The 16656-nt window shown below is 36.8% G+C and overlaps 1 protein-coding gene across 2 annotated transcripts in view; it reads left to right on the forward strand.

Annotated features, from left to right (window-relative positions):
• The window catches only part of LOC110462038, a 35917-nt gene that overhangs the window by 5765 nt on the left and 13496 nt on the right, over window positions 1-16656 (forward strand). The window contains exons 2-6 of one of the 2 annotated variants that reach the window (XM_021515815.1): window positions 1696-1954; window positions 2583-2797; window positions 6413-6578; window positions 9730-9893; window positions 11113-11380. In XM_021515815.1, coding sequence (XP_021371490.1) covers window positions 1735-1954; window positions 2583-2797; window positions 6413-6578; window positions 9730-9893; window positions 11113-11380 — 1033 coding nt within the window. In that variant the 5' untranslated portion in view covers window positions 1696-1734. Of the gene's footprint in view, window positions 1-1695; window positions 1955-2582; window positions 2798-6412; window positions 6579-9714; window positions 9894-11112; window positions 11381-16656 lie in introns of both variants that reach the window. The other variant, XM_021515814.1, reaches the window with a different exon arrangement.

Here is a 16656-nt window from a genome sequence, read left to right on the forward strand (position 1 = left end):
GTTTGCCTAAGAAATGCTTATATATCAATGGGGACTGTATAAGTTTAACACATATCCACTGTCATTCAATGTCTATTTGTCTTGATTTTCTTTGCTTGTTTCTTTAAAATGAATAATTTATAAGATTGATAATTATTTCATGATGTAATTTTTGACACATGCCTTCAGTAATGCAATTCATAATAAAGTATTTTTTGACGTAATGCATGTGTCTATAGGTGATCGAGTACACTATGATGTATGAGTACACTATGATGTATGAGTACACTATGATGTATGAGTACACTATGATGTATGAGTACACTATGATGTATGATGTACGAGTACACTATGATGTACGAGTACACTATGATGTACGAGTACACTATGATGTACGAGTACACTATGATGTACGAGTACACTATGATGTACGAGTACACTATGATGTACGAGTACACTATGATGTACGAGTACACTATGATGTACGAGTACACTATGATGTACGAGTACACTATGATGTACGAGTACACTATGATGTACGAGTACACTATGATGTACGAGTACACTATGATGTACGAGTACACTATGATGTATGAGTACACTATGATGTATGATGTACGAGTACACTATGATGTACGAGTACACTATGATGTACGAGTACACTATGATGTACGAGTACACTATGATGTACGAGTACACTATGATGTACGAGTACACTATGATGTACGAGTACACTATGATGTACGAGTACACTATGATGTACGAGTACACTATGATGTACGAGTACACTATGATGTACGAGTACACTATGATGTACGAGTACACTATGATGTACGAGTACACTATGATGTACGAGTACACTATGATGTATGAGTACACTATGATGTATGATGTACGAGTACACTATGATGTACGAGTACACTATGATGTACGAGTACACTATGATGTACGAGTACACTATGATGTACGAGTACACTATGATGTACGAGTACACTATGATGTACGAGTACACTATGATGTACGAGTACACTATGATGTACGAGTACACTATGATGTACGAGTACACTATGATGTACGAGTACACTATGATGTACGAGTACACTATGATGTACGAGTACACTATGATGTACGAGTACACTATGATGTACGAGTACACTATGATGTACGAGTACACTATGATGTACGAGTACACTATGATGTATGAGTACACTATGATGTATGATGTACGAGTACACTATGATGTACGAGTACACTATGATGTACGAGTACACTATGATGTACGAGTACACTATGATGTACGAGTACACTATGATGTACGAGTACACTATGATGTACGAGTACACTATGATGTACGAGTACACTATGATGTACGAGTACACTATGATGTACGAGTACACTATGATGTACGAGTACACTATGATGTACGAGTACACTATGATGTATGAGTACACTATGATGTATGAGTACACTATGATGTATGAGTACACTATGATGTATGATGTACGAGTACACTATGATGTACGAGTACACTATGGTGTACGAGTACACTATGATGTACGAGTACACTATGATGTACGAGTACACTATGATGTATGCTTGATATTGAATTGCACTTCCTATGGTCACTCCATCTAGTGGCTGAATTTTGAATTCATTATTTTACATTGTTTCAGATCAGAAGTGGAGCACTGAGAACCTATCACATTTGTGTTTCAGATCAGGAGTGGAGCACTGAGAACCTATCACATTTGAGATATGGAAGATAACGACATGCAGTATGACTTCAAGAAATTTCCGAAGCGTGGCCTTGCTTATATTATTGTCAACGAGAGGTTTACTTCTGAAAGATACCTCGACAGACCTGGTGCCTACACCGACTTCAAAAACATGAAAAAACTGTTCAAACTGCTCAAATTAAAACTCATGCCATTTTATGATAAAACTGCAAAACAGATCAAAGATATCTTAAATTATGGTAAGTACAATAATATAATGGAATTTTGTAAATCATCATCTGGAAAACAGGTTTTCACTTCTGATATTGAGAAGTTAAAAAAGTTCAAAACTACAAATGTTTCGTACTATGTTTCGACAAAGTTATTTTCATGCTGATCTCAATTCCAAGATGGCCACCATGGCATCTGATTGGCGGAAACACCTTCAACTTCTCATGAATGGCTGCACTCCAAATGTGTTACAAGTGTTCTCTCTAAGGTCCCCAACTAATGTTCTTAATTTTTGTACTAATCCAAAAATAACATAAGATGGCCGACATGACCTCTGATTTCCCAAACAAGTGTTTTTACTTGTCCTGACGATCTGATAAGCTTGCCCCCCTAGCGTCTTAATGGCTGAGGCATTTTCTCAAGAATGTCTGCAATGATTAACTCCAGATTGGGTACAAATGTTCTTTAAGATGTCAGGTCCCCATTTTTTTGCTGATCCAAAATATTCCAATATGTACTCCTAAGCCTCTGTTGGCAGAGATATTTTGCGATTTTAATTAATAAGAATAGTAAGGTCCTAAGGCCTCTTGTTATCCTCTGATCTAAAACATAAAAAATAAGATATATATGATGGTAACTGATTTTTCTTTGACTCAGCTTCCAATAGACCAGACCTTGCTGAACGATCTTGCTTCATTTGCATTATCAGTTCCCATGGAGGACATACAGGTCACATGTCGGGGAAAAAGTCGATGGAGAATGCCATAGTCGGTATTGATGGCAAGCCAGTGTCAACAAAAGATTTAGTGGATTTATTCTCTGAGGACAAGTGTCCTCACATGAGAGCGAAACCAAAACTTTTCTTCATTCAGGTGAGTTTCTTGTATAAAGTATAAATTGTTAACAGCTTAAGGAGGTATGCCACCTTTCATTAACATGTTTTTTTATCTTACTAAAAGAGTTCATTCCAAAAACAAAGCAGAAACTAGAAATATGTCAGAATGACATGGTAATCACCCCATCATTAATATTCTGTATGATCATTTTCCGATAAATTATTGACCAAGCTACAACTGATATATCTCCACCTGTCAATCAAAATGGTAAAAGATGACCAGGTGTAAATACATACATGCTGTTCAGGTAGCCATGCCAACACATGGAACTGATAAGAAAGCATGTGGCAAATATAACGTAAGCGTTGACCGACAACTCGAATACGGGGAGATCTGCACGCTGACACACGTACGGTCACCTGGCATGGGCAGATCAGGTAATTGGGATATAACGATGTTGTTTTCACAACAGTAAGTTTCAGAAAAGATTCAATCTAATATACGGATAAATCTTTTACTTTTTTTGTTTTGAAATATACTTTTCCAAGTAGTTTTCTGATCGTCTGCAAATCCAACTGAATTGATCATCGATATCTGCAGAGTGTATAACATGTTACCACTTAAAGGCAGTCACACAAATAGGTCTGACGAGGACCGCCAACAGCCGAATTTGCAAGACATGAAGAACGCCAAACAATTGTGATTTCAGCAATTCTCCTCTGAAAAGAAAAGATCGAAATGTATTTGGCTGTTTTGAACCCTTAAATATTTATTTTTTAAAACTCAAACTTTTATCATTATCGGTTCAATTCGCATGGATGTCACCTTGTAAATACTGTAAAAAACTATAAACTCTGTTCAACCTAATATTATAATGTCCTTGTTCGACATTCAAGGTCACAACTGGTGTCATATGTTTAAATCTTTTAATAGGTTCTTATGAATTAAACACTGATATTTTGCCTGTAGCTGTATTTTAGTCCACTTTTAAGATTACAAGTGTGAGATTAATACCAGGTGAGCGATGCAGGCCCATTGGGCCTCTTGTCTAGAATTTAAACTAGCCAGGGGAGTAAGATTACAATTACCAGTACCGATTCCCTAAGGCTCTTTTCCCCTACCAGCACCTGCGTCCGTCAGTTTGGCTGCCGTTAGATCTCCTCACTGGTAATTAAGTCACCTTCACACCTGTGATGACCTCCCCCTAGGGGTTACTTTGGTCAGGTACGTTCGAGTGTCCAATTATAAGCTTAAAATTATACAACTAACAAATAGGTGTTAATTGAATAAAATGCTCATTTCAATGCTCTTATAAAAAGGCTTCATTGTGAATCGTCCTTTACTCTTGAAACTTTATTACGGTATGTCAATTAATATTCAAAATATTTTATGAAGTTGATATATCAAAAGAAAAATAATAAAATATGGTTAAATTTAAATCACTGAACTGATTTAATAATTGACCATCTAGAAAACAAGGAGTTCAATCATTAGTCTTGCATATTTATTCTGTATTATAATTTGATGGCTGCCAGTGATGACTTTCTGAAATTCTGAAATCACGGTATATTCTCAGATGAATTTAGCAATGCTGTAGTTATTTCACAAAGCTGAATCAAAGAAGCGCAACATATAGAATTTTGTAGAATAAAAATCATCGAACAGATTTAAAATTGACCGTCTAGAAAAAAAGGAGTTTAAATAAAAACTTTGCCTATTTTTTCTCTGTATATTAATGTAATGGCTGCCAGTGATGACGTCTCATAATTTTGAAATCACGATATATTCTTCTATTAGTTCATCTAATGATGCTAAAAATTATCATATAATTAATTGTTGCGTTCCATAAAAAAAAAGTGTCTCAAATACTTATAAAACAAAATTTATAACAAAAGCCGATACCACCTATATAAGCAACTGCAGCCCAAGTCTCGCGACGGATCTCCGAAAACAATAGGCTCAAGCGTGTGTTAGCGAGATCTGCTCGAGTTGCCAATCTCTGGCTTTATGTGTCTCTGGTTTAACTAGCAACACAGAGTGGAGTCGGTCGAAAGGATATTGTGACAGTATGATTACATACTTGCCAACTCTCCCTATTTAGGAGTGAGACTCCAGATTTTGGACCCTAAAATAGAGCATTTTCAACGAGTGAATTTGCTCATTGATACCTATTTTCCAAGATCTTCATCTTCAACTGTAAGCCTTATAATTCCTCCGTCTATATTGACGATTATGGAATTTTTATACGCCCGTCAAATTTGACGGGAGTTTTATGGTATGGCGTTGTCCGTCCGTCTGGCGTAAACTTTTGTTTGGCCGGCAATCTCCTCCTACATTTTTTGACCGATCTCTTTGAAACTTGGTATACATTATAATCATGGTATGAAGTTGTGTCTGCCTTAACAGAATTTTGATTTGACAAGTTTTCCAAAAGTAATTGCCCTTTGTTCATTTCAGTATTTGAATTTATTTTCCGGCAATCTCCTCCTACATTGTTCAACGGATCTCTTTGAAACTTGGTATACATTATAATCATGGTATGAAGTTGTGTCTGCCTTAACAGAATTTTGATTTGACAAGTTTTCCAAAAGTAATTGCCCTTTGTTCATTTCAGTATTTGATTTTTGTCCGGCAATCTCCTACATTTTTCAACGGATCTCTTTGAAACTTGGTAGACATTATAATCATGATATGTTGTTGTGTGTCCTTGAAAAGAATTTTGATTTGACAATTTTTGCAAAAGTTATTGCCCTTTGTTTATTTCAGTATTTGATTTTTGTCCGGCAATCTCCTCCTACATTTTTCAACGGATCTTTTTGAAACTTGGTAGACATTATAATCATGATATGTTGTTGTGTGTCCTTGAAAAGAATTGTGATTCGACAATTTTTCCAAAAGTTATTACTCTTTGTTCATTTCAGTATTTGATTTTTTGTCCGGAGATCTCCTACATTTGTTGACAGATTTCTTTGAAACTTAGTAGGCTAAATAATCATGATATGTTGTTGTGTTTCCTTGAAATTAATTTTGATTCAACGATTTTTGCAAAAGTTATTGCCCTTTGTTCATTTCAGTATTTGATTTTTTTATCCAGAGATTTTCTCCTACATTTTTATAGCATGTCAGCTAACCACTCTTTGAATGATGCAGATCTTATTTCAATGTAAGAAAGTATATAACACAATATGGCATTCGAAGGGCGTATATTGTTCCGCCCCGCGGTACTCTTGGTGGAGTTTAGGTCTTGTGCTGTAGTGCGTTGTTATGTACAGTAATTTTTTATTTTATTTTTTATCATTTGCTGTTGGTTTCATCTGAAATAACAGCTCCAAAGATGCCATTAAAGGTGTTGTGTTTTCCCTAGGATGTAAATACACACATTTTATTGAGGCTTTTAGTTCTGAGCATGAGAAATCTCCCACATGAAAATTTCAAAAAGTTGGCTAGTATGTGATTACATAAAGGAAGTTTCCTTGTTTGTAACCAGATTTACCTCCCCTTTTGCTGTCAGATTTACCTCCCCTGTTTCTGTCAGATTTACCTCCCCTGTTGCTGTCAGATTTACCTCCCCTTTTGCTGTCAGATTTACCTCCCCTGTTGCTGTGTACACCTGAAGTATTCCTCTGTTGAATGTGGTATATCTATTGGCAGGCGTGCAGAGAGTCGGTCGACAGTACTGATCTCAGTAAAGCTCTGGACTTGGGCGTAAATGTCCAATCCATAGTGCCAGCCAAGGTGCGCAAATATCGACGGATGAGACGAAAATTATCAGCAAGCACAAATTATGACAGTTCTGATAGTAAACCAGAACAGTCAGGTAAGGCCCCTAAAATGTGTGTTTCAGGAATCCCGACCTACCCTAGGGTAAGGCCCCTAAAATGTGTGTTTCAGGTACCCCAACCTACCCTAGGGTAAGGCCTCTAAAATGTGTTTTTCTGGTATCCCACCCTACCCTGGGTTTTACTGGTTTCCAGACCTACCCTGGACTTTACTGGTTTCCAGACCTACCCTGGACTTTACTGGTATCCCGTCCTACCCTAGACTTTACTGGTATCCTGACCTACCCTAGACTTTACTGGTATCCCGACCTACCCTGGACTTTACTGGTATCCCAACCTACCCTATACTTAACTGGTATCCCGACCTACCCTAGAATTTACTGGTATCCTTACCTACCCTAGACTTTACTGGTATCCCGACCTACTCTAGACTGTACTGGTATCCTGACCTACCCTAGACTTTACTGGTATCCCGACCTACCCTATACTTTACTGGTATCCCGACCTACCCTAGACTTTACTGGTATCCCAACCTACCCTGGACTTTACTGGTATCCCGACCTACCCTGGACTTTACTGGTATCCTGACCTACCCTATATAAAAAAAATGGTCCTCAGTCCATTTCAATATTTGTATTCACATCAAATATCCATATTTTACTTCTTACACTATCTTCATAATTGTATTAGTAGGTAATGGAATAAATAATTTTATATTTGTATGTAATTGAGGTACTGGGGCAAAATACTTTGTAGAAAATACTAATGACAGCGGACGTCCATCGTTTAAAAGTGATGTGCCCAAAGGCGGGAAATAGAGAGTGCTACTATGTCGTCGAGCGATAGTGACTAGCCTAGGCCTGGTGGAAGTTAAATGTAAGCAAACCGAATGTTTGTACAGATGACATGTATACTGTATAATGTGGACAAATCGTTTGTTTGCCGAGTGACTGTTGATGTAAAATTTGGGAGATGAGACTACATTTCTAGGAAAGATAGCCATCATTTCTGTGTTATGGCGGCCAACACTCACAGATGAGAGAGTGGAGCTGGTGGAGCGTTTTTGTATTGACGAACAATTGCGACTGTAGCTTCTGACACTACCTTCATTTTTATGACCGGTCATGAACATGATCTGTCTTGTCTCGAACCCGACATCATTTGGTGTCTCGAACGCACAGTAGTCTAAATGCTAGCATTTGTTTGTAAACATTGACATGAGGTTTGCGGAAAGAAGTCCGCCAATATTTATATATATTCATATGCGGTGAACTGGGTCATGTTCTACAGTCAAGTTATTGAGAAATAAACAGACTTGCTCACACTTAGGTTATCGATTCAGAAACAGTGGCAATTTTAAATATTAATCATTGCAATGTGTGGTAAATCATTACAATGTATGCTCTATTTTTAGCTCACCTGGTCCAAAGGACCATGGTGAGCTTATGCCATACCGCAGCGTCCGTCGTCCGTCTGTCCGTCGTCCGTCATCTGTCGTCCGTCCGTCAACTTTTCCTGAAAATCGCTACTAGTCATGAACGACTGAGCAGATTTTGGCCAAATTTGGTCAAAAGCCCCCTGGGCCTGATGGGCGGGGCCCAATAGTGGAAATATAGCAAATTCTTTAAAATCCTTCTTCTTCTGTAGGAATGAAAGGATTTGTTCCATAATTGGTCTGAGGCATCCTTGGGTGAAGGGGAACCAATTTTGTATAACCGTGGGTCTGGCCCCCCAGGGGCCTGATGGGCGGGCCCAATAGGGGAAACATAGCAAATTATTCTTTAAAATCCTTCTTCTTCTGTAGGAATGAAAGGATTTGGTCCATGTTTGGTGTTGAGCATCCTTGGGTAAAGGGGAACCAATTTTGTATAAACGATGGGTGTGGCCCACCTAAGACCTGAGGGGTGGGGCCCTATAGGGGAAATAGAGGTTAAACCTTTATAATCCTTCTTCTACCAAAGGGATTATTGGATTTTATCCTAATTTAGTCTGGAGCATCCCGTGGCAAAAGGGACTCAATTTAGTATAAACAGAGAGTGTGGCCTCCCTGGGGGCAGAAGGAAGGGGCCCAATAGGGGAAACATAGCAAATTCTTCAAAATCCTTCTTCTTCTGTAGGAATGACAGGATTTTGTCCAAATTTGGTATGAAGCATCCTTGGGTGAAGGGGAACCAATTTGTATAAACGGTGTGTCTGACCCCCCTGGAGGTAGAGAGGCAGCTGGGCCCATAGGGGAAATAGAGGTAAAACCTTTAAAATCCTTCTTCTACCATAGGAATTAAGGGATTTTATCCTAATTTAGTCTGGATTATCCTTGGGCCAAGGGGACTCAATTTTTTATAAGCAGTGGGTATGGTCTCCCAGGGGGCAGGAAGGCGGGCCCAATAGAGGTAGAAATAGAGGTACAACCTTTAAAATCCTTCTTCGACCATCAGAGTTAAGGTATTTATCCTTATTTAGTCAGGAGCATCCTTGGGCCAAGGGGACTCAACTTTGTATAATTGGTGGGTATGACCCCCTTAGGAGCATAGGGGTGGGGCTCTGTTTGAAGTTTGTTCTCGCTATATCTCAAGTACTGGATGGATCTTTCTGAAATTTCATATGTACTTACAGCACCTACCATGGAGTGCTATATCTTTACTTCATACCAATTATTTTAAACATATTCAGGTGAGTCATACAGGCCCTCTGGGCCCCTTGTTTTCAGACTGTTACCTGAAACGCACATATATATTTTTTTGCCCTAGAATGTTGATATCTGGTCAGTAGCAGTAGTCAGGATAGGGTGGTGAGATTTTGCAAGTTGCATCCTGAGATAAAAGACTATAAAACATAATGACCTTGTTCAACTTTCAAGGTCAGAGGTGTGAAATGTTTTAAAATCTTTTAACAGGTTCTTTTGAATCAATTTTAATCATAAATACTGATATTTTGTCTGTAGCTTTATTTTAGATCACTTTTAGGGTTACAATTATGATATTTATACCAGGTGAGCGATGCAGGCCCATTGGGCCTTGTGTTTACGTTATTTTGCTTCATGATAAAAGAAGTTATAAATATTTATTCTATTAAGCTCTATTTTGTAGCTAAAAAGGTTAATACACAGAGTTAGACTTGGAGAGTAATAATAGTGTAGCTATGAGACATTGAACATCAACTTAACAATTATTTCAAATGTTCCGTTTGAAGCACTGGATGAAATCATTGAGACAGGTCCTGGAGGTAAGGACACTGAGGAAGAGGAGGAGGAGGAGGAGGAGGAGGAGGAAGAGGAGGAGGACCACCAGTTTTCTGACGGCTATGACACAGCGACTACAGACAACGATTCTGATGGAGAAGATGAGGACAGAGAAGTAAGATAGGTTATTAGCTCACCTGGCCGAAGGGCAAGTTAGCTTATGCCGTGGCTCAGCGTCCAGCGTCTGGTGTACAGCTAGATTATCATATGCTATGGTGTAGTTTTTATAAATTGTTAAAAATTGGTTTCTAGGTTTATAAAAGCTTATAGTTGAATAAAAATTAAAGTATTATCTAATTACACCCTGTAATATGACATATTACTTATTTCAAAATCTGTTAACATGGCAACTCATTGGGGGCCCCTGATTAGTTGAAAGTCAGATACATGTATTGTGGTCCCAGTTGGGTTAGAACATAGATCTTGTCTGGATTTGAGGAAATTTCATAAAAAGATGTACTAATGCATTCAGTTGGAATGACTTAAATATAAAACCAGGTGAGCGATACAGGTCCAATGGACCTTTTGTCTTACAGACAAGGATTCTTATTAAGATGGTTAGGACAGAGAAATTAGATAGGTTATCTTACAGACAGGCATTCTGATTACGATGATGAAGACAGAGAAGTAAGATAGGTTATCTTACAGACAGGCATTCTTATTAAGATGGTTAGGACAGAGAAGTAAAAATGTTTATCGTGGAAAAGGACTCTAATTACATTGTAAGTTGATTAGGACAGTTTATGGACAGTAGACCATTGAGGGTCGGAGGAGGGAGAAGTGTGTTCTCTATAGAAGTCAGGAAATCCTAGCGGAAGATTATCGTGAATCCAAAAAAATGATCTTGATATCAAACATATTGATACATTAATACACTGTGTAACATTGATTTTGTAATAGGTGTTAAAAAGTTTGTAAGGTCAAGGTTAAGGTCAAGGTCACTTTTATTAAAAGTATACCATTGTGGGGGGGAATGTAACAAAAACGGCCGTTGGTAGAATGATAACCGCTTGACAGGTAATGCGCTTTTTATTCCCAACCAGACCCATTCTAGCTTCTAATTATACGCAAGCTCAAACTAAAATGTCAGTCCCTCATTAGAAACATTATCACTTGCATTGTCTGCTTTAAGGTTACATCAGTGATCACCGTTCATAGTAATTTCATTTCTTAATGTTCCTACATATGATGATAAAAAAGAACTTTTAGTTTTCCTATTGAGTTCGTAAATAAGCAGGATAACTTTTTGATTACTTGCATAACATTTCAAGAAGCAGTTTTAAGCCCTGTAGTGGCAAGTATGTACAGATTGTTTGTGTTTTTACTCAACACAGACGGGACATGATGACATCAGATACAGGGACAGGTCATCATACACCAAGCAATACAAAGACGTTGTTCCTGAAGGTGACAGTTTACCAGGAATCCAACACATTGAGGGGATAACCCCTGAAGATACGCCCACTGATCAGGCCGACACCGGAGGAAGCCAACTGTCAAAACCCAGGGGGATCACAGATAGATTACCGGAAATTGAGAGGGTGGAGGTTACCGCCATCCCTTGTCACAAAGACATGCTGGTGATGTTCGCCTCCCCACCAGGTAAATATACCACAGATAAACTGATGTTACCTACATATGGTAGGTAAATATACCACAGGTAAACTGTTGTTACTTACATATCATAGGTAAATATACCACAGGTAAACTGTTACCTACATATGGTAGGTAAATATACCACAGGTAAACTGTTGTTACTTACATATCATTGGTAAGTCATCACAGGTAAATATAACACAGGTAAACTGTTTTTATCTACATATTGTAGATAAATATACCACAGGTAAACTGTTACCTACATATTGTAGGTAAATATACCACAGGTAAACTGTTGTTACTTACATATCGTAGGTAAATATTCCACAGATAAACTGATGTTACCTTAATATCATTGGTAAGTCAATACAGGTAAATTGTTTTTACCTAAATATTGTAGATAAATATACCACAGGTAAACTGTTACCTACATACTGTAGGTAAATATACCACACGTAAACTGTTACCTACATACTGTAGGTAAATATACCACAAGTAAACTGTTACCTACATACTGTAGGTAAATTTACTGTAACAAAGACGGTTTCGTTCTTCATGAACATTTATTTCATTTCCTTTAAGCATATTTAAGACATTCAAGACCCTACAAGGAAACAATACAAACTGATTAAATTATAGTTAAAAAGTGTTACAACATATATGGACAATGCATATGCTTTAAATTTATCTAAATTACTCGAAAGTTTGAAACATAAGTTAACATTTACCTTATAATGAAATATACATTTCATTATACAGATACCAAAATACATTACATTTATTCAATACTTAATAAATTATATATACGTGTCCAATACAGAATTGTACACGAAGTACATTATCTATGTACCTACCCCAACAATGGGTCAAGGGTCTAAAGATGAAATATCGGTAAGAGTCGTCAATACGACATACTGTAGTAGACTAGCTTGGTAACAACTGAATTACAATGAAATCTGTATATACTTAAGATATTAAAATTAACTTCAAATATTGTACTCATCAAAATGATCGATGACGGATATTCACAAAATGGTAATTCAGGAAAAGAGATAATTTATCCAAATCAATATTATTCTAACTTACATATATAGATATTACAGTAAGAATAATAATGCCTATAGTTAAATTATTAAAATACATTAAGTACGTACCAATTATTTCGATTCCCCGTACTACTTTTCTAGCTCCGTCCACTGAACATGTCCGCTGTCAAATGTCAGATATGAATGACTTACGCGCCAAACTTACACAAAGACACTGACCATATAAAACCAAAACGAGGCACTTGCATGCACACTCTTACCTTACACCTACCAGGTACATGCATACCACATGTAACATACATCACGTGACACGGACAGTACAGGTACACGGACATTCACAGCACATTGACAATACAGTACGTACGAATACTAGGACTCACAGCGCTATGCATATATAATATTAAAATAACATATACATTACAAATATTATCCCAGTTACATTACCACAGGTAAACTGTTGTTACTTACATATGGTAGTTAAATATACCACAGATAAACTGATGTTACCTACATATGGTAGGTAAATATACCACAGGTAAACTGTTACCTACATAGGGTAGGTAAATATACCACAGGTAAACTGTTGTTACCTACATATCATAGGTAAGTCATCACAGGTAAATACAACACAGGTAAACTGTTGTTATCTACATATGGTAGGGGTAGGTAAGTTATCACAGGTAACCTTCGTTTAAGGTTACTGGAGTCAAATATGCTAAACTTTTATTTACTATTTCATCAGTAGTAAGTTGGGATGCTCTATCCAAATTGTTCAGATGAATGACCTTGACCTCCAACAGTCTCTTTAAAATAATGAAAAGGGCAAGTTAGCTTATGTCATGGTGCGGTGTCTCTCGTCCATCCGTTCGTCTTCATCCATCAACTTTTCCTTTAAACAACTTCTTCTGAAGAACGGACAGGCCGAGAGTCATGATATTTGACTGAAAGCTTTGTTGGTAGGAGCCCGACAAAGTTTGAGAACAAAAATGGCCTTGACCTACTTTCAAGGTCACAGGGGTCAAGTATGTCAAACACTTCAAACGACTTCTTCTGAAGAAGTGAAAGGTATAGAATCGTCATATTTGGCTGGTGGCTTCCTGAGATAGGGCCTAGCAAAGTTTGAGAATGAAAATGACCTTGACAACCCCACGCCAGGTGATAGTGAAATTCTTCAACAGTGACATCAAATACTTGGTTATGAAAAATAGACAGACACTTCGAAAGACAGGAATTTATGTGTCGGAAGACATTACCAAAGGAAACATGCAACTGATAGACAAAGTGGGATCCAATGATAGAGTAGAGTTATTTGACAATATAGACTCTGTGATAAGTGAACACATCCAGGACTCCAAAAACTTTCTGAATCAAAGGAAAGATATGATTGGACATAAACAGAGGCAGCATCAGAAGCAGGTGGGCAGTGTTGATACTGTACATCTGTGGTGTCAGTGGATGAGTCTGACCCTTGAACTGTCTTACTTATAGCTCATCCATTGTACATATACCCATGTTTACAAACATTGTTCATTACCTGTGCAGAGCTAGAACACATTTCAGATATTATTGTCTTGTAATTCGGGTCCCGTATCGGAGATACGGGTGTCCTATAGTAATCACTCTGTCTGTCTGTCTGTCTGTCTGTCCGTCTGTCATTCCACAAATTTTGTTCCTGGCTAATAACTTTGGTATTAATTGACCGATTTACATGAAACTTGGTCCAGATGTTCAGTTCACAAAAATACACACTCGGGTAAAAAGTCCAGGTCAAAAGTCAATGTCATAAGGTTCAATTAAAGGTCAGGGTCAAATTTTGCATCTTTTCACTGATGATCATTTTGTTATGACATGAGGAAGCAAAGTTGATCAGAATTAAACAAGGAGTCAACTGACCGAAGGTCTATGTCAAATTTTGTAGCTTTTCACTAATGAGCATTTTATGACATTATGAAGAAAAGTTCGGTCGAAATTAAACAAAGAGACACACTGAGGTAAAAAGATGAGGTCAAAGGTCAAGGTCATTAGGTTCAAAGGTCCAGGTCTATTTTTGCATTTTTTCACTGATGAACATTTTGTTATGACACTATGAAGCAATGTTGGTCAGAATTAAATAAGGAGTCAACTGAACAAAGGTCAAGGTCATTGGATCAAAGGTCAAGGTTAAATTTTGTATATTTCCACTGGTGAATATTTCGTTATGATGCTTTGAAGCAATGCTGCTCAGAATTAAACAAGGAGTCAATTGACCAAAGGTCAAGGTCACTGGGTCAAAGATCAAGGTCAAATTTTGTATCTTTTCCCTGATGAACATTTTGTTATGACATTATGAAGCAAAGTTGGTTGGAATTCCACAAAGAGTCAACTGACTTATGGTCAAGGTCACAAGATCAAAGGTCAAGGTCCAATTTAGTATCATTTCACTGATGAACATTTTGTTATGACATTATGAAGTAAAGTTGATCGGAATTCAACAAAGAGTCAACTGACTAATGGTCAAGGTCACTAGATCAAAGGTCAAGGTCAAATTTAGTATCATTTCACTGATGAACATTTTGTTATGATACTTTGAAGCAATGTTGGTCAGAATTAAACAAGGAGTCAACTGACCAAAGGTCAAGGTCACTGGGTCAATGTCAAGATCAAATATTGTATCTTTTTACTGATGAACATTATTTTTATGTTATTATGAAGCAAAGTTGTTCAGAACTTAACAACGAGTCAAATGACCTAAGGTCAATGTTACATGGTCCAAAGGTTCAAGGTCAAGGTCAAATTTTGTATTTTTCACTGATGAACATTTTGTTATGATATTATGAGACAAAGTTGGTCGGAATCAAAGAGTAAGTCAATTGACCAAAGATCAGGCTCACTGGGTTAAAAGTCAAGATCATTTGGGTCCAAAGGTCAAACACAAAGTGGATCTCTGACTTTGACCCTGGCTCTTCATGGAGGAGGTATGAAAAAAAGGAAAAGCCCTGGTTCTGATGGTTTTACAGTTGAATTTTAAAATGTTTCTGGAAACAGCTGAATAACTTTATAGTGGGATCAATCAATTTGGTTACACTAATAGGCAATTGTCAGTTACACAAAGATAGGGAATAATAACATGTATACCTAAAGGGGATAAACCAAGACAGTTTCTAAACAATTGGTGACCAATTTCTCTTCTGAATATTATATATAAATTTGCATCGGGGTCAAAAGCAGGGAGAATAAAAACAGTTTTAAATAGTATAATAAACACAGATCAAACAGGTTTTATTTCGGGTCGTTATGTTGGGGAGAATACTAGGTTAATTTATGATGCAATATACAGATAAAAATAATATACCAGGAATGTTGTTAATTATAGATTTTGAAAAGGCTTTCGACTCATTGTCCTGGAAATTTATTGAAAAAGTTCTTAAAAATGGGTTAAAGTCTTTCATACAAATGCAAAGTCTGCAATAAATCAAGGGGGAAATATATCATCTTTTTTCGATATTAAATGAGGTTGTAGGCAAGGGGATCCAATAGCTCCATATAAATTCATATTATGCGCTGAAATTTTAGCTGTAAGACTGAGAAATAATAAATGTATAAATGATATTAATATTGACAATTGCCCGCTTTTACTTTCCCAGTATGCTGATGACACTACATTGATTTTAGATGGCACACAAATTTCATTAAAAGAGGCAATTAAAGAATTGAAAATTTTTTCAAATATTTCTGGACTTAAAATAAACATAGAAAAAACACATGTTATTTGGATAGGTAGTAAAAAATACAGTAATGAAATTCTTTATCCTGAATTGAATTTGCAGTGGGGGGATAGGGAATTTACACTTTTAGGTATTGAGTTTGATGTAGATTTACATAAGATAACACAATTGAATTACGATAAGAAATTTGTAGATTATTGACTCCTATTGGTAGGATACATATCATAAAATCACTATTAATCTCACAATTCAATCACCTTTTTATCTCTTTACCTAATCCAGATGACTGTTTTCTTAAACAATTAAATATAGAGCTTTTTAATTTTCTGTGGAATAGTAAAATAGATAAAGCTAAGAGAGATGTCATTGTTAAAGATTATGTAAAAGGGGGTCTTAAAATGTTACATGTACAGTCGTTTATTGACTCGTTAAAATTAACGTGGGTTAGGAGGTTATGTATGAATTCTGGTAAATGGCAAGTGATTTTAAAATTATATTGTGATAAAAACATTCTGGCAAATTGTGGAACTGA

This window comes from Mizuhopecten yessoensis, unplaced genomic scaffold, assembly GCF_002113885.1.
Source record: "Mizuhopecten yessoensis strain PY_sf001 unplaced genomic scaffold, ASM211388v2 scaffold10733, whole genome shotgun sequence".
Taxonomy (NCBI): Eukaryota; Metazoa; Mollusca; class Bivalvia; order Pectinida; family Pectinidae; genus Mizuhopecten; species Mizuhopecten yessoensis.